This window comes from Lepidochelys olivacea, assembly GCF_965140295.1.
Source record: "Lepidochelys olivacea isolate rLepOli2 genome assembly, chromosome: 16".
Lineage (NCBI taxonomy): Eukaryota > Metazoa > Chordata > Testudines > Cheloniidae > Lepidochelys > Lepidochelys olivacea.
The window spans coordinates 7,554,725-7,576,920 of NC_140426.1; the positions used below are offsets into that span (position 1 = coordinate 7,554,725).

Genomic DNA, 22,196 nt, shown 5'->3' on the forward strand with positions numbered 1-22,196 from the left:
ATGGGAAATATTCTGGAGTGAAGAGTTTTTTTTTCCCTTTGGGGTTAGTATTCCTGACTGTGGGGGAAATGCATCAAGCGAGAATTCTGTTCTTTGTACCACCCAGTAGATTGTCTCTTGTAGACACGGATTTAACGGCCTAGTGCGCTAAGATGGCTCAGGTTTTGCTGGATAACCACCAACCCCAAAGCATGTGGGTCGCATGAGCTGTCTCCTTTTCCCAGTCCTGCTTCCTGGTGCGCAGAAGGCTCTGCGGGCCTTGGGAAAGGGCTGAGTTCTCCCCAGACGCTTTGTCGTTTGGCGGCAGAGCTGCCCCAGGGGTGGTTGTGGGAGGGGATGAGAGCTGGGGCGCAGCGTGCAGGAGACGGTGTGCGAGTTTGCTGTGCCACGTGCTGGATTCTAGCCCAACCCGCAATGTAGGGGAGGCAACAGGCCCAGGACATAGTCGCGGGAGCCTTTAGGAGATGATCCGAAAGCCCACATGGAGCTTTGAAACGTGCTCCTTAAGTTGAAAAAGGGGATTCTGGGAAAGAAGCGAGTTTGTATCGGGGTTTCAAAGGAGAAGAGGGTGCTGGGGGGAGGGGTGGTTCATGCTGCAGCACCAGGCCTTGATAGCCTTCTCGGGACCCATTAACGGGCAGGTTTAGAACCGCCCTGAGACAAGCCGGGAAAGTGGTGGTCTCTGTGGCAAGTGGGTCTGCACTGGGGTAACAGCTCTCTGGCTCCTTCGCTCATCGGCCTCCTAGCAATGCAAAGGGATGTTGGCACCCTTAACCCCCTACCCACTGTCTGCACAGCATCATACTCCAACAACCTTCCCCCCCATAGCAATGGAGCAGGCAGGCCCAGCAAAGATGAAGAGCTGCATCACCATTGAGTTTGTCCCCGGGTGTGTTGTGTTGGTGGGTTCCCATTCCTCGAAGAGCTGGAGTTTGAACAGGAGCGCGGGGGCATGTCTCTGAAAACCCTGAAATGCCTTTTTGCGTGTGTGGTAGCTGCCATGTTTTATTTATTTTTACTCCCCCCGCACCTTGAAACGTTGAATCTCAGGTGCTTTTCCTTGGTATAACTGACAGGGTGCGGTACGTGCTTCTGAGTGCACGTGGTGATGGGCGTCTTGCAGGGTTCTCGCTTTCTGGGGTGGGAAGAATTAACAAGATGGCCTGGCCTGAGCATCTGTGCTCCCTCTCAGGTGTGCACCTGCACGGCCACACAGGTGCACACACAGGTGAGCATGAAGGATGTGTAAAGTGGGTGGAGGCGGTGGGGTGAGGTGGAGGCAATGATGGGAGCTTGGGACATGCAGGGCTACAGGGGGGAGAGATGGCTCTCCCCGGCCCCAGCCGTGGGGCTGGGAGAGCCTTGGGAGTCAAGAGACTTTGGGTCTTTCCCCAGCTCTGCCCTTGAGTTTCTGTGTGGCTTTCAGAAGTCACCTCACCCCACACTGTGCCTCAGTTTCCCCATTTTCTGGATGGGAATAATGATATTGATCTTGCTCTGTAAAACACTTTGAGATTTATAAATGAAAATTACTAAATATTGTTGGCTTTTAGATTTGTGTTTTGAAAGGAAATTACCAAAACTAGGACTAATGGGAATGTGTTTGTGACTGTTTTTGTTGGATTTCCAATGACGACAGTTCCCTGCTGGGGATTCAAACCTCCCCTAGCAGTGTTTGCAAAGCTGTATGTGGGCAGGGGGACATGTGGTTGGGGTGTGATCTAAGTGTGTTTCACTGTAATAACCCAGACATGGAACATTGTGTGTGTGAGAATCTGAAGGTGAACTTGACTGCTCCTTTAATTATCCAAGCTGATCCAATGTAAAAATATAAACAACATGAAGGCTGAATAGCCTATAGGACTTTTGAAGTGCTTTGTATTGTTAATACAAGAGGATGGTAGTAAGGGGGATTTGAGTGTTTTTAAAAATTATTTTGAGCCTTAGTGTCCTGATTTAAAAAGAAACATTTACTTTGATTTCTAAATTGCAGTATTACATTTTACATTCAGATGAGACCTTTACAGATGAAGCCCTGTCTGAACATTAAATATCTCAAGCATTTTGCATAAGAGGAAAAGATTCTTCCTATCCAAAATTCCCTTTCTCTTTCCAAACTACTGCATAGTGCTCTCTGTGCTATTGGCTTCACTGGCTACTGACCTTCCTTCCCAGAGGTGGCTGCATTTCAGTGATGCATTTCTATGTATAGTTTGCAAAGCATGTACTGATCCTTGTGGAGGGACGCTGTAGGAATGAACAGATAGGGGTACCGCAGCCGTCACCTGAAGACAGACCTTCCCTAAGACCCAGCTGGGTACTAGCCGTAGGATGCTGTGAGCTCTTAGTGGGATAAGGGCTGCCGTGAAAGTATGGAGGTGATGGCGCATGTCTGCATATTACCTCAATATTGGTACTGCACATAACAAAATTCATTCTGCACATGGATGAAAAAAATTAGAGGGAACATTGCTGAGCATCATTTCTCTCATACAGACAAACCTCTCTGACATGGAACAGCCATGGAGACGGGAAGGCAGTCGTGGCATGTTCTGCTGCCCTGATTATTAGCTGTGTTTCCCCTCCCCCTGCCCCCGTTAGCATAGAATCATAGAATATCAGGGTTGGAAGGGACCCCAGAAGGTCATCTAGTCCAACCCCCTGCTCAAAGCAGGACCAATTCCCAGTTAAATCATCCCAGCCAGGGCTTTGTCAAGCCTGACCTTAAAAACCTCTAAGGAAGGAGATTCTACCACCTCCCTAGGTAACGCATTCCAGTGTTTCACCACCCTCTTAGTGAAAAAGTTTTTCCTAATATCCAATCTAAACCTCCCCCACTGCAACTTGAGACCATTACTCCTCGTTCTGTCATCTGCTACCACTGAGAACAGTCTAGAGCCATCCTCTTTGGAACCCCCTTTCAGGTAGTTGAAAGCAGCTATCAAATCCCCCCTCATTCTTCTCTTCTGCAGGCTAAACAATCCCAGCTCCCTCAGCCTCTCCTCATAAGTCATGTGTTCCAGTCCCCTAATCATTTTTGTTGCCCTTCGCTGGACTCTCTCCAATTTATCCACATCCTTCTTGAAGTGTGGGGCCCAAAACTGGACACAGTACTCCAGATGAGGCCTCACCAATGTCGAATAGAGGGGAACGATCACGTCCCTCGATCTGCTCGCTATGCCCCTACTTATACAGCCCAAAATGCCATTGGCCTTCTTGGCAACAAGGGCACACTGCTGACTCATATCCAGCTTCTCGTCCACTGTCACCCCTAGGTCCTTTTCCGCAGAACTGCTGCCTAGCCATTCGGTCCCTAGTCTGTAGCGGTGCATTGGATTCTTCCGTCCTAAGTGCAGGACCCTGCACTTATCCCTATTGAACCTCATCAGATTCCTTTTGGCCCAATCTTCCAATTGGTCTAGGTCCTTCTGTATCCTATCCCTCCCCTCCAGCGTATCTACCACTCCTCCCAGTTTAGTATCATCCGCAAGCATGGTACACCTGGAGAACGTGAAGGCTCCATTTACTCCGGTCTCTGCTTTTCCCTAGGCCACAGGGATCCTCTCCTTAGTGGCTGAAGGAGTTCAGTGTGTCAGGTGTGATCGGATCCATGTCTGCTCTGGGCTCCAGTTCCAGTCATCTGATTCTGGCATGGCTTTTAATCTCTTCATGTGGTTGGATACCAGAGGCAACTTGTCTTTGCAAGGGAATCCTGCAGGTTGCAGCTCTGCATCTAGGAAACGAAGCTAGTTGAGGTTACTTTGCCAGGGAACAAACTTTGCATGTTTTTTGCCGCATCTTTTTAAAAGAACTGCGCTACTCCTGGCAGCGTAGCATTTCTCGTAAGATCTCGTTCCCTGTACGTTCAGATCAACCGTACAAATTACCGTGACTACGCTTGTGGCAGTCCTTAGGAGCCCAAGTCATGGACCAGGGCCATCCCCCTCCCCAGGCGATGTGCTGGGCAAGCACAGGACAAAGGACATCGCCTGCCCCAAAGCGTACACTGTAAGGAGCACGGCTCTCTGTGATAGTGCAATCCTGTGACACCCCAAAATGCTGGTTTCCCATGTTCGGACTTCAGTCAAGACTGGGTTAAGCTGAATAGCTCTGATGCAGTAAAGTGGGGTCTGTTTCAAGCCAGCTCTCGGGATCGCTCAGTAGAATCCACAGCCTGCCTTAAAGTACACAGGTTAGATCTGAGTTCGGATTTCTCTCCCAAATGTAAAGTCAGTCAGCCAAGGAGATGAATCTGTGTGGCAAGTCCCCTTTCTGATCAGTCTGTCTCCGCGGGTGAGGCTGCTGTATGTAAAGTGGGGCCAGAAGGACCAGGGTTGTACTGCCCCACTGCACTCTGTGGGTGGGAGAAGCGAGACACCCAGTGACCATGATTTGGAAAAGTTCCATGGGTCCTTTAACTGCCACCAGCCAAGGGGAGAACGAGCATCTGTTGACTGTCTCCCGCGATGCGTCTCTCCCCTCCCCCACAACCTTGTTTGTTCTGACTCATCCACAAGATGCCAAGACCTGGCATAGGGCAGGAGTTCGTCATGGCCATACAGGGAAGGGCAATAATCATAAAGTACATCTTTATACGCAGCACGTCCGCCCTGCGTAATTCAGGATGCTGATACTTGACTAGAAAGAACTTGCATTTATTGGCAGCCGATAGTCCCTTCTCTGCTGCAGGTTTCCTTTGTGACTCTGAGCAAATCACTTAGCTTGCCATGCCTCAGTTTCCCATCTGTAAATGGGGATAATAGCACTGTTCTACCTCATAAGGATGTGGGCAGGAGAAATACATTTGATTGTGAGGTGCCCAGACTGTGGTGATGGGGGTCATGTTAGTACCTTAGGGTGTTCCCCTTAGTAGCCTTTCCTTGGAACAGACATGTCACCTTTGTGGCTATCCACCAATCCTGACGTGGTGCTGCATGGCGACATTTGCATCTCTGCACTAAGACGTGCCTAGTTTGCATGCGTTCAGGATGGTGCATGGCCTTCTTCCACCAGCCTCAAGCAGTCATCACCTGCCGCAGCAGAGGATTCTCTGTGGGGATGGAATGCTCTTGTCCTATAGGCTTGTTTTTTCGAGTTACAACAACCCAAGCACCTGAGGCAGGCACCGGAATTGCAATTCTGGGCACAGTGCAGTGGAAACTTTCTCTAATTGAAACAATGAGGAGTCCTTGTGGCACCTTAGAGACTAACAAATTTATTTGGGCATAAGCTTTCATGGGCTAAAACCCACTTCATTAGATGCATGGAGTGGAAAATACATTAGGCAGTGTATATGTGTATATATAGCACAGGAAAAGATGGGAGTTGCCTTATCAAGTAGGGGTCAGTGCTAACCAGGTCAATTCCATCAAGGTGGAAGTGGCCTATTCCCAACAGTTGACAAGCAGGGGTGAATATCAACAGAGGGGAAATTACTTTTTGTACTGCTAATTTGTTAGTCTCTAAGGTGCCTCAAGGACTCCTCGTTGTGTTTGCTGATACAGACTAACACGCCTACCACTCTGAAACCTCCATGGAACATGAAAAAGGTCTCCATGGCAATTATCTTTTGAGGCACCTCTCTTCTTAGCCTTTCAAGTGTTTTGTTTTTTTTATCTTGGCTTCAGCAGTGTAATTCTCCAGCCCTCAATTGAAGGATGGAGTCCTGCCTTTAGCTTTGGATTTTATGCAGCATCTTTTAGCCAAGCATCTTAGTTCACTTCAGCAAGTGTTGGTTGCAACAGACTGAGGTATCCGTCTCTCTTTTACATCCATAGAAACTGAGGCTTGGGAAGGTTTGAGCGGCTTGCCCATGGTGACAGAGTTGGAAGCCCAAGACTTCTGGGTCCCTTTAACCATAGGACCATCTCATACTTTTCCAGAGCAGCCTCATGTGGGATTTGAACTAGGAATTTTTCACATCTGAAGTGGGATTTGCCACTAAGCAAACTGGCTGTGCCCTAACCATAATGTTCTCCAGATGTATTTCCAAGCACTTTAGCTTTTCTCCCTGTCGACCCAGGAATAGCCGTATCCCAGACCACGTAATGTTTGGGGCTCATCTTATTTAACCCAGAGTGTGATGATTACCTCATAAACAGAGTGTGTCAGCACCTAAATAAAACACAACCTGCGTCCCCGTGTGCTCGGCTGCAATCGCAATAGTCTCTCTGTATCCCCTAGTGCGGAGCCGGTATGAACTTCCCTTTGAGTGGGGAAAAGGCACTGATTAGTAGAGAGGCCGGAGCGTGAGTGGACACCGCGGGCATGTTTATGCTGCAATAAAAACCCCACAGGAATGAGTCTCGGAGCCCCGGTCATTGGGGCTCAGGTTCTGGGCTAACAAATGCAGTGTAGGCAGTTGGCCTGGGTTGGAGTCTGGGCTTTGAGAACCTGGCGGGGAGAAGGGTCTCAGAGCCCCGGCTCCGGCCTGAGCCAGAACGCCCAGGCTGCAGATTTTAGCCACGCAGCCCGAACCCCATGAGCTGGAGTCAGCTGACCTGGGCCAGCTGCGGCCATGCCATGAGTCTCTTGGCCATGCCACGAGCCTTAGCAGGAGGTCAGACTAGATGATCATAATGGTCCCTTCTGATCTTAATCATAGAATCATAGAATATCAGGGTTGGAAGGGACCCCAGAAGGTCATCTAGTCCAACCCCCTGCTCAAAGCAGGACCAATTCCCAGTTAAATCATCCCAGCCAGGGCTTTGTCAAGCCTGACCTTAAAAACCTCTAAGGAAGGAGATTCTACCACCTCCCTAGGTAACGCATTCCAGTGTTTCACCACCCTCTTAGTGAAAAAGTTTTTCCTAATATCCAATCTAAACCTCCCCCACTGCAACTTGAGACCATTACTCCTCGTTCTGTCATCTGCTACCACTGAGAACAGTCTAGAGCCATCCTCTTTGGAACCCCCTTTCAGGTAGTTGAAAGCAGCTATCAAATCCCCCCTCATTCTTCTCTTCTGCAGGCTAAACAATCCCAGCTCCCTCAGCCTCTCCTAATAAGTCATGTGTTCCAGTCCCCTAATCATTTTTGTTGCCCTTCGCTGGACTCTCTCCAATTTATCCACATCCTTCTTGAAGTGTGGGGCCCAAAACTGGACACAGTACTCCAGATGAGGCCTCACCAATGTCGAATAGAGGGGAACGATCACGTCCCTCGATCTGCTCGCTATGCCCCTACTTATACATCCCAAAATGCCATTGGCCTTCTTGGCAACAAGGGCACACTGCTGACTCATATCCAGCTTCTCGTCCACTGTCACCCCTAGGTCCTTTTCCGCAGAACTGCTGCCTAGCCATTCGGTCCCTAATATCTATGAATCTCTTACTGCAGGGTTGGTGAACCTTAATAATCTCCCTGCTCCCTCCAGTGGGGCCCCAGATCATGGGCTAAGGCGGCTCGGGGGAGGCAGCGGGGCGGCTCGTGCCCTGTGCTCTGGTTTCAACGTCCCCGGCTTGTTTTGACAGGGTCTTTGGAGTACGTTTTTCAGTAGAGACGCAGCCTGTTCATCTCCGTCACCATAGCAACCCTGCTTTGTGTCTGTGGGTTAGCAAACAGCAGTGAGTGGGTCTGGGTTGGGCTGCGCTGCCCATGGGGTGGGAGCTCCCCGCAGCTGTTTAAATAACAAGTGAATCCCGCCCTTCAGTCTCCGCGTTAGTGATGTCAGCCGCGGTTGAGGATGTGGAGCCGTGTCAGCGTGTACGTTCCCTGGTGCTGCGTGGGGGGCTGCAGGGCCGTGTTGGTGCGGGGTGGGGTGGATGCAGTGCTGGGGTGGGGGGGGTGGCGGGGGGAATGCAGGTCCGGGTCGGCGTGTGGGGGGGATAAGATGCAGCAGCATGTTGGCGTATGCTCCCTGGGGCTGCATGGGGGTCTGTGGATACAGCGGATGGGGGTGGGGAGGATGCATTGCTGGGGGCGGGTAGGCGCAGCACAGTGTCTGTGGGGTGTGTGTATGGATGCGGCGCTGTGTCGGGATGGGGGAGGGGGGCATGGATGCAGTGCCCTGTTGCCATACTCTCCCTGGTGCTGCATGTGGGCTGGTTGTGTCTGCGCTGTATCTGGATGATACAACCTGCCAGGAGAACGCACCTGTGCTGAGCTGTCCTCTCCTAGCTACAGCCTGCACTGCCTGCTCAGACAAGTGGGTGCGTTACAGGGGCGCGTTACAGGGTTCGGCCTCCAAATCCCATGGAACGTTTATGGGATTTGGGCACCAAAGCTCCCTTTGGGGCCCTTTTGGGAATCCCAGCCTTTCCCTGTCTCTAGTTGCTCTCCCTAGCCCTGCGCTGGGGACAGTGGCCCTGGCAGTCCTAGTCCAGCTGTAAGGTAGACTGGATCCTTTAGAAAGTGTAGAGATCCGTCTTTCCCCGTGGGAACTGTGAGAGCCCTGTCCTCTGGATGCAACACAGCAATAGCCCTTCGCTAGCTCGTTCCACCAGGGAATGAGACAAGGCTCCATAACCTGAGCAGAGTGCCTGGCCAAGTCAGTTCCTGAGAGCAAGAATCTGCTGATCGCCAATATGCCCCGTTAGCCCCAGTCTTCAGCCTCCGGAATTAGAAGCGGGGTGAGGGTTACGAAGGGTTAAACTTCCCCTAGGTGCTGCTCCTGTGACACTGAGCTTAGACTCCCAGCTGTCACTTCTCTCTCTCCCTGGCTCCTGCGATTGGCTGCTGCTCCTGGTGGCAGAGTGTGCGAATGAGCAAGTGTTCCCCCTTCCAGCCCACGCACCTGCACAGAGCCAAGAGCTCAGAGAATAACACAACTGCCTGCACTGCAGAGGGGCTGCTGGTGCCTCCTCTCTGCTGCCTTAGAACCCTCCTGCTCAGAGGGCTGCTGATTTAAAAAAAATAAAAGAAAATTAAAAGAAAAATAAAATAAAGATTCTGCTCAAGATGAAACTAAGTCAAGTTTTCCTCCCCGAGTGCTTGTGCGTCCTGGTGACGGTGAGCGTCGGTACTCCAGTGCAGCACGTGCAGCCTGGATTCCAGCACCACAAAGGTAAGAGGGCTCCTCTCTAGGGGTACTGGACGTGTGGGTGTGCGCAGCAGGGCCAGCTCCGGGCCCCAGCATTCCAAGCAGGCGCTTGGGGCGGCGGGTAGAAAGGGGCGGCGGGTAGAAAGGGGCAGCGGTTCCTGCAGCCACGGTGGCGATTCGGCGACTGCTTCTCTGTTCCGCTGGCCGTGGCACCAAATTGGCGGCAGCTTGTTCCTTTCGCTGTCCACGGCGGCAGTTTTTTTTCATAGCTGGGGGTGGCAAAACCTGTAGAGCTGGCCCTGGTGTGTGTTCTTTCCTAAACCAATGGATGCAGCCGTCACCTTGGATTAAAATAATTTGCCAAGTGCGGTACCAGCCACCAGTTCCAAACATCTGTCAGGTCTTTAGGGCAGGAGACCGTCTTTTTGTTGTATGTCTATACAGCACCTAGCACAAAGGGGGCCGAGGTGTCACTGCAACATTTAAAAAATAACAAAAGATTACAAAGCTAACTCCATGAGCAGAGAAAAGTTTACACTGGGTTCTTCCATCAATCCAGGCTAGTCCATGGAAAAGAAAAAGAACAATGACTCGGTGGGGGCTTCTGATGTGTGATTGAAAGTCTGAGCCCCCTGCGGGAACGCGCAGTGATATGCCAGCAGTGCTTGCTGCGCTGAAGAAAACGTGAGATTTAGTAGAGTACCTCTGGTCATAGCATTGTCGGTCTGGTCAAGCTGTGTCCGGTGTCCCCGTGAAAAGAATGAGATGTATGTAGAGTAACTCTTGCTATACCCCAAGCGTGGTCCAGACTGCATGGGTTCAAACTGTTCTGATGTTTGTGCAGCTGTTAACTGAAAGCAACCATTGTCCCCCACTGCACGGCTGTTTTATTAAGAGCTTGGAAAACTCCAGTCACTAGTGACCACCAGTGAGGGGAGACTTGGTCCTGCCTTACTGCAGGGGGCTGGGCCAAATAAGAACAGCCATACCGGGTCAGGCCAATGGTCCATCTAGTCCAGCATCCTGTCTTCTGACAGTGGCCAGGTGCTTCAGAGGGAATGAACACAACAGTGATGCATTCGCTGTCGTCCACTCCCAGCTTTAGGCAAACTGAGGCTAGGGACACTTCAGAGCAGGGTGTTGCATCCCTGCTCATCCTGCTTAATAGCCCTTGATGGACCTATCCCCCATGAACTTATCTAGTTCTTTTTTGAACCCTGTTATAGTTTTGGACTTCATAGCATCCCCGGCAAAGAATTCCATAGGTTGACTGTACGTTGTGTGAAGAAATACTTCCTTTTGTTTGTTTTAAACCTGCTGCCTATTAATTTCATTGGGTGAACCCTAGTTCTTGTGTTATGTGCAAGAGTAAATAACACGTCCTTATTCACTTTCTCTGCACCCGTCAAGACTTTATAGACCTCTGTCCTGTCCCCCCTTCGTTGTCTCTTTTCCAAGCTGAGAAGTCCCCGTCTTTTTCATCACTCTTCATATGGAAGCTGTTCCACACCCTCAATCATTTGTGTTGCCCTTCTTTGTACCTTTTCCAATTCCTATAGATCTTTTTGAGATGGGGTGACCAGATCTGCACGCAGTATTCAAGAGGTTGGCGTACTATGGATTTATATAGAGGCAATATGATATTTTCTGTCTTATTCTCTATCCCTCCCCTAATCATTCCAAACATTCTGTTTGCTTTTTTGGCTGCCGCTGCACACTGAGTGGATGGTTTCAGAGAACTATCCACAATGACTCCAAGATCTCTTTCTTGAGTGGTAACAGATAATTTAGATCCCATCATTTTGTACATATAGTTGGGATTATGTTTTCCAATGTGCATTTCTTTGCATTTTTAAACATTGACTTTCATCTGCTATTTGTTGCCTAGTCACCCAGTTTTGTGAGATCCCTTTGTACCTCTTTGCAATCTGCTTTGGACGTAACTATCTGGAGTAATTTTGTATCATCTGCAAACTTTGTCACCTCACCCCTTTTATCTGTTCATTTATGAATATGTTCACCAGCGCTGGTCCTAGTACAGACCCCTGGGGGGCACCACTATTTACCTCTCTCCATTCTGAACACTGACCATTTATTCCTATCTTTTGTTTCCTATTTTTTAACCAGTTACCGATCCATGAGAGGACCTTCCCTCTTATCCCATGACAGCTTCCTTTGCTTAAGAGCCTTTGATGTGGGACCTTGTCAAAGGCTTTCTGAAAGTTTAAGTACACTATATCCACTGGATCACCCTTGTCCACTGTTTGTTGACTCTCTCAAAGAACTCCAATAGATTGGTGAGGCATGATTTCCCTTTACAAAGGCCATGTTGACTCTTCACCAACAAATCAGGTTAATCTATGTGTCTGATAATTCTGTTCTTTACTGTAGTTTCAACCAGAAATTGGCATCACATTAGCTGTCCTCCAGTCATCTGGTGCAGAAGCTGATTTAAATGATTGGTTACATATCACAGTTAGTAGTTCTGCAGTTTCATATGTCAGTTCCTTCAGAACTCTTAGGTGAATCCCATCTGGTCCTGGGGACTTATTACTGTTTAATTTATCAATTTGTTCCAAAATCTCCTCTAATGACACCTCAGTCTGGCACAGTTCCTCAAATTTGTCACCTAAAAAGAATGGCTCAGGTGTGGGACTCTCCCTCATATTCTGTGCAGTGAAGATGGATGCAAAGCATTCGTTTAGTTTTTCTGCAATGACCTTATCATTCCTGAGGGCTCCTTTAGCATCTTGACTGTCCAGTGCCCCCCTGGTTGTTTGGCAGCTTCCTGCTTCTGGTGCACTTAAAGAAATGTTGCTGTTACTTTTTGAGTCTTTGGCTAGTTGCTCTTCAAATTCGTTTTTGGCCTTTCTAATGATACTTTCCTACTTGCCTCGCCAGAGGTTATGCTCCTTTCTGTTCCTCAGTACAGCTTAACGCCCAGGTTTTAAAGGATGCCCTTTTGCCTCTAACCACTTCTTTTACTTTGTTTCAGCACAGCGGCACTTTTTTGCTCCTCTTACTGTAATTTTTTTAGTTGGCGGGGGGGTATACATTGAATTTGAGCCTCTTCTGGTGTTTTTTAAAAGTTTCCATGCAGCTTGCAGGCATTTCACTTTTGGGACTGTACCTTTTAATTTCTGTTTAACTAGCTTCCTCCTTGAGATGACTTCCCAAGGTCTCTTCCAGCCCTATGATTAGGGGCTGCTCTCTGAGCATGCAGTAGCTACCAAGTGGGGTCAGGGAGGTTTTCCCAAGACGGGCCCTATTGCACAATTCAGCGTGTTAAAAAGTGGCTGTTTGATATCATTGTTTGAAAACGCCAAGCACCAGCCTGTGTTAGAGACATGATACCAGCCAATGGTCTGGATAGAAGTCTGGCCCTTTACACTGTTCTCTTCTTGGATACCTTCACTGCCTCCTTCCCCACCCCCCACCCCCAAAAAAGGGAAAGACTCCTCTTTGTCCTGTAGATAGACTAGTTTTACGTGTCCAAATCCCATTTCATTGAGAGGTGAGTGCCTAACTCCCTTTGGCTCCTTTGGAAATCCCATGCAGAATGAGCCAGAGAGGGGGCAATCCCGAGAGGGAGACTCAGAAGGGGCTTCTCGAATTGAACATCCCTCTTGTGTCTAAAATCTGCTGACCTGCTAATGCTCCAGGCGGTACCCAGATGGCTGGCAATGAGGCGATTTCCCATTCAGTGCACTGGTCATTCGGCAGCACTGTCTGATAGTCTGTCTCTGTTTCTCCTCAATGCTCTGTTTTTGTGTAAGTGTGTTGTGCACGAACACTGTGGGAGAAAAACACTGCCAGTAAAACCACAAAGAACAGCAGAGGGGAGTCTCGAGAGCCAGTGTAGCAGCTCAAACTCCCTTCAGCTCACGTATCTAAAGTCCACACTGTTCCTTTAAAGAGCACGTGCAACCATCCACCTCCTCTTCTGCTCAGCCCTGTTCAGAATGTCCTGCTGTCTGAAACTTTTGTCTGGGTGGGTGAATACACCCCGTAGAAGCTGCAAAGGAAAGAGGCAAGTGAAGAGCAAACCTAGAACAGACCTATTTAAAAAAGCATAACTTCTGTCCAGCTGAGTCCTCTTACAGGGTCTGTTCCCTGAACAGGTGGAAAGGGTTGAATTGCAGGTAGGCTGACCAGACAGCAAGTGTCAAAAATCGGGACAGGAGGTGGGGGGTAATAGGTGCCTATGTGAGAAAAAGACCCAAAAATCAGGACTGTCCCTATAAATTCGGGACATCTGGTCACCCGAATTGCAGGTGATGCATACAGAGTTCCAGTTAGTCAAATATTTGTCACTAAGCTCTAAGTGCAAGCACTGAGGTAATACTATTTCAGAGGTACTTTAATATTGCATGAAACTAACCCAGTGGCATCAGAAATGCGGCGGCTGGTGCCGGGGTTCCTGGGTTGGGGATGGGGGGAGAGAGAACACCATGAAAACAGCAATAGAAATGTTCGAGATCACTACTGGGTCACATTTGTCCTAAGATGTAGGCTCATAGCAATGTTTCCACAAAAGCATTTTTCAATTCCAAAGGGAAGTTGCTTTAACAAATTAATGTTCCCGGCACTGTTTTCAATATGACTTATTTATAATCTCATCTATGAGACTTGTCTGTAGTATTCAAGTGCCCTGCAAACAGTAAGTTTAGCCTTAACACCCCTTCTCCCCCATCCAGAGTCGTTAGTCCCATTCTAAAGGTGAGGGAATTTAGGTATGGTGAGGTGGTGGCTTACCAGAGATCACACAGTCAGAAACAAACCCCCTGTTTCATGGGTCCCAGTTCTGTGCCATAGCTACAAGACAAATCTTCCTCTTGTAATGCCGACATCACAGCTGTTTGCTGACACATGAGACTCTGAAAGTGAAATGGGCAGGTCTGATATCCTGTTCATCTCAGCTTGGACAATGAAAATAAGTAATACCTTTAAAGCTGTCACTTTTTAATAAGAGGTGCTTGTGATGTAGGAAAGGAGCCTTTGGATTTATCTGCCAGCGTCCTTTTCATTCTTTCCATCAGTAGAAGTGCAGCGCAGTTCACCACTGGGGGTCTCCCTTGACTTAAATATAAAAAGAACAGGAGGACTTGTGGCACCTTAGAGACTAACAAATTTATTAGAGCATAAGCTTTCGTGAGCTACAGCTCACTTCATCAGATGTTAGTCTCTAAGGTGCCACAAGTCCTCCTTTTCTTTTCGTGGATACAGACTAACACGGCTGCCACTCTGAAAGCTGACTTAAATATGGTTCACTTTTAATGCCATTTTAGCTATGTGCTGTGCTTAGTGTAGTCATTCTCAGGTCGGGCTCAGGGCTGCTTTTTCACACAAGCAGAATCTGTGCAATGTTAACCCATTGTGTACACTTGCAGGGTAATCTTTGTTGTAATTGACAACTGCCTCCTGAAAATTTGTCCAGTATTAAATGCTGCTTAAACTCCTGTTTCAACTTCAGGGTTCTTTTGTTTAAATGGATGCTAAGAAAGCATAGCAGCTGGGGAAAAACGATTTTAGGGTCAGTCGGGCAAAACGGCATGAGTGTGATTCCTGTAATGTAAATGCAGCTCCGTGTGTGATGCCGTAGGCTGAAGGTGCCCGTTTAAAATCCTGGTCTTCCTTTAGGGTTTGTCTAGACACAGAAGTTGTACTGGTTTACTGTAAGTCTGTTTAAAAACTGGTTTAGTTAAACAGCTGCCAGCTCCTGTGTGGATGAACTTATATTGATTTAAAACTTGGTTATATTGGTGTAGCTTGTGCCTGTAAATTTACTGGTGCAAGTTAAATGGCTACAGAGCAGGTTTGGATTGATAGGCGTGTCCACACCCAAAGTGGCACCCATTTAATTAAATCAGTTTAACAGAACACCTTTAGTTACAGCAGTGCAGTTTTGTGCATAGCTAAGGGTGATCAGACAGCAAGTGTGAAAAATCAGGACAGGGGGTGGGGAGTAATAGGAGCCTATATAAGAAAAAGACCCAAAATCGTGACTGTCTCTGTAAAATTGGTTTCAGAGTGTCAGCTGTGTTAGTCTGTATCAGCAAAAAAACGAGGAGTCCTTGTGGCACCTTAGAGACTAACCAATGTATTATGCCCAAATATATGTTAGTCTCTAAGCTGCCACAAGGACTCCTCGTTTTTTTTTGCCTATAAAATCAGAACATCTGGTCACCCTATGCGTAGCTCAGGCCCCAGACATTGGTATGGTTTATATTGATATAGCTAAACTGATTGCTTGAGTCCACACTTCTCTGCATGCATCAGTTTAAGTTACTTTGCTTGTGAAGTATCACGTCCACATAGCACAGCAATATTCCAATAGCTCACAGTCTACTGCTGCCCTTCTCCACCCATCAATACGTGCAGAAGTAACCCCCATAATGGCTGCTCTCATCCACTGCAACTTAGCCTGTGGTCATGTAGATTTCTCCAAGGAGCCTGATCATCAGCTTCAGTGGAGCTGACGCCAATTTGTACTAGCTGAAGCTCAGCCCAGGTGTGGGTAGCAGGCGAGAGCCTTACTCCGCGGATTGATAGACAGACAGCTCCTCATTCTGCAGGCCACGCAGCCCTTCTGTTTACATAACTTCCTACCTGTTGGCTTCATGCCATTCGAATCACCTGCTCGCTGAGGCTAGAGATGTGCCAGGCAGGTGGTTTAGCTGCGGCCCGTGGAGTGAGACTTTCACTGCTCTACCCACTGCTGCATTGGTGGATGCTGTTTGTCTCCTTTGCTGACATTTCTTAAAACCGCAGCCAGGGACGTGGGTGTTTTCGAAGATTGCAGGTGAAAATGGTACTGGTTGTAGCATAACTCTGGACGCACTAACTGGTGCTTCTCCCTGAACTCCCCAGCTCAGAGGGCTCTTGGGTTGGCCAGATATATGGCACGTGGGCTCTCCTAATAAGTCTGCCTCTAAGAGAGAGACTGTAGCAGAGTCCGCTTGAAAAATGCCTGAGACAGAAGCAAATCTTGCAAAGAGCAACTTTTCTGCGGGCTGTGCCAAGGCAAATGAAGGCACCAGAGCACAGTGCAGCCCTTTCACGTTCAGCATGTGTTTAGCTTGGCAGGATGCTCTGAGAGCATATTCCTCAAGCAAGTCTCTTCCGGGCTGGCACGATGAGAAGCAGTTTCTTAATTGCTCGCTTCCAGGCATGTGGCATGGAAGAATCTACTACTCACAGCCCTGCTGATGTACCTACCTCAGTCCTGACCTGTAGTTCCCCCTGCTGATGGAATTGCAGTAGGGCTTTTTAGCGATGTTTCCAAAGCAGACTGTGATCATCCCTCCCCCCCCCCAACTCAGTCACTTAACAGCAGATCCAAAGCCTATCTTTCTAAAGCTGTATGTGGGCAAAACCAGGTCCCATAATTCCCTACCAGCCCCTCTCCCCAGTGCCAGCAATGGGGAGAGCTGCAGTGTAGACAGGATGCAGATACACTATTATCATGCTGTTGAATCTTGAGTAGAGCATGTATAGACCGCACAGGTTTAATCCCCACCCCTGCAGCCTCTCCACCACCGCTGCTACTTCTGGCGGCCTATTAAAGGTGTGACTGCTGCAAGTAGATATGCGGGGTTATGGTTCCCACCTACGCTGTCCCACTGAGTCTCCTTAGCCAGGCTGGTGAAGGGCAGTGGAAGATTCCTTCACAGTAAGAACGGCCCTCTTTGACTGGTATGGCTTCGGTACGGGGCAGGCAGTCTGTGAAATCCAGCTGTCCCTGCTCAACCAGAAAATTGTTTTGTGGCCACTAGAGGGAGGAAGGTGCATGCCCCAAAACCAGGCTATGTAGAGCGTGTGGTGACAAGGATGGCAGAAGGCAGAGCTATTCCAGTTGCCTCCTGCTGCTCCGCTTTGTTGGGTCGGTTAGCTCAGTAACAGCTCTCCAGCAGGGCACACCAGGCCACCTTCCGCTCTCAGTGCTCTCTGACATGAGCTGCCTTTCCTCCTCTAAGCCCAACGGTGAAAGCATTTGCGTCCCCGAAGGGGGGCTGCAAATCCAATTTAGATGTGGGTGCTTTTGTGCTAATTTGATTCATGTTACTTGGCCTCCTTATCGCTTGCCTACAGGAGAAAGTTGCACCAGTTTAACTCAAGGTGTGAATTTAAAATTTAGTTAAACTTGTGCAACAGGCTATGTATAGAATCATAGAATTGTAGAATATCAGGGTTGGAAGGGACCTCAGGAGGTCATCTAGTCCAACCCCCTGCTCAAAGCAGGACCAGTCCCCAACTAAATCATCCCAGCCAGGGCTTTGTCAAGCCTGACCTTTAAAACCTCTAAGGAAGGAGATTCCATCACCTCCCTAGGTAACGCATTCCAATGCTCTTACTTCAGTTTAAGCCAGGTTTATTGTGGTCTAACTTAAAGCGATTAGGAACAGGTTTAAGGTAAGCTAAAATTGCCCACTCGTAAACCAAAATAAGAGTGTCCACGGAGGAGTCTGCACCAGTTTAACTTAAATTGGTTTAAAAACAGATTTAGGTTAAACTGATGCAACTTTGTATGTTTAGACAAGGGCTTAGTTCCCACTTTGTAGGGGGAAAGGGTTTACTTTCAAGGGACGTAGAAGTACAGTCTTGGAGAACACGCTGCTGTCAAAGATGGATACCGTCTGTGTATGTGTAGACATCAACCTAGAGTATACCTTATTGACCTCCATTTTCCTGGGGCAGAATCTGTTTGTCCCTTTCCCCACAGTCCTAGCCAGCAGCCCCAGAGGTGTCCCGGAGGTTGCCCTGGGGGCCTGAGCTGTTTGGTTAGCATGGCTGCAGCAGAGCTGTTTGGAGCAATGAACAAGGAGGTGTATGCGACACCCTTCAAAGCAGTCATTCTGCAGCCGTATGCGAGAGAAGGAGATGTAGCCCCCTCCAACTTACAGCGCACTTGTCAAACGCTCTCCCTCCACCAACCGGAGACTGAGTCGCTCACCTGGATTATAGGGCTTGCAGGGCTGAATACACCTTTGCTCCCTGGTTGCTATCAGCTGAACCTGAGTTGGGCTGATGGAGGTTGATGTCCACTGGTCAGAGAGGCCTGGTGTTCTGGTCTGGGCATGCACCGCTTCCCTTAGTGGAGCCTGCAGGAGAAACAGGAAGATTCTGTTGCACTGTGGCTGGCCTCCCTAGGTGATTTATGGAGCTGGGGTTAAAAATAGCCCCTCTTCCCTGCTGTGGAATTACCCAGCTGCTTCCAGGCCTCAGCTGTGCTGGGGCCTGGTCTACGCTTAACTTCTCTCGATATAGCTATGTTGGTTGGGGATGTGACACTTTGTTTTTTCCCAACAGAACTAGATCTGTGTAAGCCCTAATGCAGACGCACTCTTACACTGGCATAAAAGCACTTTTGCTGGTGTAGCTTATGTCTCTTGGGGAACTGGTTTAAACTGTGCTGGCAGAAACACTTTTTTGCCGCTATAAGCTGCGTCTACACTAGGAGGGTTTGCTGATATAGCTATGCTGGTATAGCTGTGCCAGCAAATCTTTTCCAGTGTAGACAAGGCTGGGAGTTTAATAGTGTAAACTAATGAGGTAGGAAGGACACACATGTTTATTCATTGTTTGACCCGATAGCGGACCCGAGAGCTAACCCTGGCTAGGTACAAACATTTAGATCCCATCTACAGCAGAGTTCCTTTGTTTTCAAGAAAGCAAACACTGGGCTGGATCCTCAGCTAGTGTAAATGGCATCGTTCTGTGGACTTTGGCATCCAGTTCAGATAAGCCAGCATGAGTTAGTGTGTGGCCAAAGCTGCAGTTCCTGAGGAGGACCGACGCTCCTGGAGCAGCTCAGTGGGAAGGAAATAGGGATGGGCCTCTGGCTCCTGTATTTTTGGAGGGACAGGATGAGCGTGTAGGGTCTGCGAAGATGGAATTGCATTGTCCTAACTTCACCTTGTGCCTGCGGGTTGGTGAGAGAGCAGCGCTGTGACAGGACTTGGAGGCTGGAAGTGTCTCCTTAGACTGCTGCTAATGGAGAGGAGAGGGGGCGCGTACAGACACACAGACACCCCTGTACTCGTCCCGGGATGTTCAGGAGCCGCTGCAGCTATGCGAGGGTTACCCAGAGTCCGAGGCGAAGTTCAGCCACTCGTGGGCTCCCAGAGTAGCCTTTTCAGAAATGTGTCACCCTTTCCGTATTGGTCGCCTCCTTCGCAGTGTGGAATCTCCTGCACTAAGGAGAAGCCAGGCTGCATCCCCGCAGGCTTTGCGCTAGCTGAGAGCGTGCATTGGCCCTGGGCAGGCAGGGCAGCGCTCCCGGAAGTACTCCATGTTGTTTGACCCACTGAACTGGGCTCACTGCCCCTAGGGAGGAGGAATGGAGGGAAAGGAGCCACAGCCCTGGCCTTAGCCCTCACCGCAGGTTCCTTTCGCTCTGTAAATAATTAACACAGCCCATCACCTGGTAGGCAAGTAGAGCGCTGCACAAGCCTCTGCTCTTATAACTTGACCCCATCATGCCAAAGTCTTGCGAGGGTGGAGATATTAGTACTTGTATCTTATGGGCTTTGTCATCTAAGACTCCCCAAGTGCGGTGTAGTGATGAGCTAATTATCAGTAGCCATATTTTACAGATGGGGAAACTGAGGGCACAGAGACAGTGACTTGCCAAAGATGAGATTTCACCCAGGAATCCTGACTCTTAGTCCCATGCTCTCGCCACCTGTAAAACCAAGCTAACCCCCAATTTGTTAGCAAGTCAGGCTGAATTCATGAATGGCGGGGAGCGTGCTTAGCAGCGTGGGTAGACACAAACACCTGCTAGCTCCGCTCAAGCTAGTGCACTAAAAATAGCAGTGTGGCTGCAGCAGCTTGGGCTAGCTGCCCAAATACATACCCAAGGGGGTGGGGCCGGTTTGTGCTGGGGTGGCTAGCCCGTGCTGTTGCAGCCACGCTGCTATCGTTAGCGTGCTAGCCTGTCTGCCCCTGCTGGGAAGCACCCACCCCGCTGCACTGTGCATGGGATGCAAATGAATATGTAAATCACGGATCCTGTGCCTGGCACGGACCTGAGCACACAGTCAGCACATAGGCTTTAAGGCACTGCCCCTGCTGCTGTTGCAAACAGAGTTTGGGACCTGTATTTAAAGCCTTTCAGTGGTGGTCCTGCCGCAGTGGTTCTAACGGGGCTTGGCTAACCAGTGAGAACCTAAAAAGAAAAGGAGGACTTGTGGCACCTTAGAGACTAACCAATTTATTAGAGCATAAGCTGTGCATGGGTGCACAGTGAGAACCTGTGCACCCATGTTAAACTAGTTTTGAAAACTACTTATAGCCTGGGAAAGAACATGGCTTGGTTTTAGCTATACCAAGGGCTAGTCTACACTCCACTGCTTCTGCAGATAACGCTATGCCGGTATATCTGTACCGACAGAGGCCCCTAGTGCAGACCCAGCATCTGCTGACAGAAGGAGTTTTTCTCTTGGTGATGTAACATCGCCTAGTGATGACATTAGCTATGCTACTAGAAGCACGTGTGCGCGTGCGTGTGTGTGCGAGAGACACCCCAGACTGACATAGCTGTGATGCAAAACTTTGTAGTGTGGATCTCCCAGATACGCACGCTTCTCTCTGGCGCTGTGTAACTGGAGCTTAAACACCCTTCCTTTCCAGAGGAAACCTGGCCCTTGATTCAGTTTTAGTGAAACTAAAGGTTCGTAAAGCCTAGACCCAATACATTTTTCCCATGCTTATTTAAAACTTCCTGTGGAGAAAGAGTCTTTAACAAACCTTCCCATGCAGCACGTGTGTGACCCACCTCTCCTCTCCCTTTTGCTAGTGCAAAGGAACCTGGAGATGAAACTGCCTAGAGATACCATGGAACTAACCAGCCTGTTTTTATTGGCAAGCCTGAAAGAGAAGCAACAAGCCAACAGCATCCCTAGTGAAACGCTAACTCGAATTTAAAAACTTCCCTTTAAATATCCTACCTCCATGATGCAATCCCCATTGACTGGACAGGCGGCAGAAGCAGGCCCATGGTTAGCACACACTGTTTTAAAAGATACCCTGTAGGATTGCATCAGTGCTGAGAAATGCGTATATATTTCCTGATGTCTATGTACCCAGAACATCATCTTGATGTGGAGCTGGAAATCATCAAGCCCTGTTTACGCAAGCACTTCACCCTTTGCTGGAGAACAGGTGCTAAACGTACTAGACCAGTAGTTCCCAAACTTTAAAAACCTGTGAACCCCTTTCACTAAAATGTCAAGTCTCGTGAATCCCTTCTTAAAAATGAATATTTCCAGGGATTCTCTCCTTTACCCGAGTATAAATTATTAAAAGCAGTGATCTTGGAATTATAAAATTTGTTTTTATGACATGCTTATTACACACTATGTATTATTAATTATTATTTATCATTACAGTATTTTTATTACATTATGCAAACGGCAACTCTCTTCCCAGATCTCACTTTCGTAGCTTGTATCACTTTGAATAAGCCTGTTATAAGACAAGGCTCCTAGGTTTCATCAAGGAGTATCCGTGTGAAACAGCATGAAGGGATTTAAGAAGCCAACTCAAAGAGTTCCTCCTACACAAGCATTCAGGTCTTGAGCAGTCCAGGCAAACAACCCACGCTACAACAAAGCTTAAACTTGTTCTTCATAATAATTTTAAAAACAATACTAGCTGCCTATTTAATTTTAAAAACAGCAAAAAATATCCACCTCCCTTTTTATTTCTTATAGGGAGTCTTGAAGTTTAAATCTTCTCAGTGTGATAGATAGGCTTGCTTTGATCTGCTTCGGTCCTGGAAATCCAGGGGCTCTGGGCTGCTGGCCCCGTGCTGCCTGGGGTCCCTAGGCACAGCTCTGTCCGCCGTTAGGGATTTTTTCCCTGAGAACCCTCTGTAACATTTCGGTAACCCCCAGGGGTTCACAAACCCCAGTTTGAGAACCACTGTGCTGCTAGAGGCAGTCATATTTACCATAGCAGTAACTCCAGCTTTGCCTTTAGCAGTTCCTGGCACGTCGGGGTATGTAACGGCTTTTCCGGGATCAGAGCCTAAAAGTTTTGTTGAGTTTAAAAGAAGTCCTGTCCTTTTCCCCAGCTGATCCTGTGGTTCTGCACCCTGGTCGGGTTGTTTACTCACCCACAGTGTTTTATTTATGTGCCTGTTAAATATAAACTTCGACAGTAACATCTGCACAACATGGTAAGGTGAAGTTGTGGAATATGCCCTGTTTCA

The 22,196-nt window shown here is 48.5% G+C and overlaps 1 protein-coding gene across 2 annotated transcripts in view; it reads left to right on the forward strand.

The window, feature by feature from the left end:
- The window catches only part of NPDC1 (neural proliferation, differentiation and control 1), a 127,647-nt gene that overhangs the window by 86,811 nt on the left and 18,640 nt on the right, over positions 1 to 22,196 (forward strand). The window contains exons 1-2 of one of the 2 annotated variants that reach the window (XM_084649666.1): positions 7,615 to 7,704; positions 8,929 to 9,004. The exons of the other annotated variant lie outside the window; for it this stretch is intronic. Of the exons in view, the coding sequence (XP_084505792.1) occupies positions 7,666 to 7,704; positions 8,929 to 9,004 (115 nt within the window). The 5' untranslated portion in view covers positions 7,615 to 7,665. Of the gene's footprint in view, positions 1 to 7,614; positions 7,705 to 8,928; positions 9,005 to 22,196 lie in introns of those variants that run through there. 2 annotated transcript variants of the gene reach the window in all.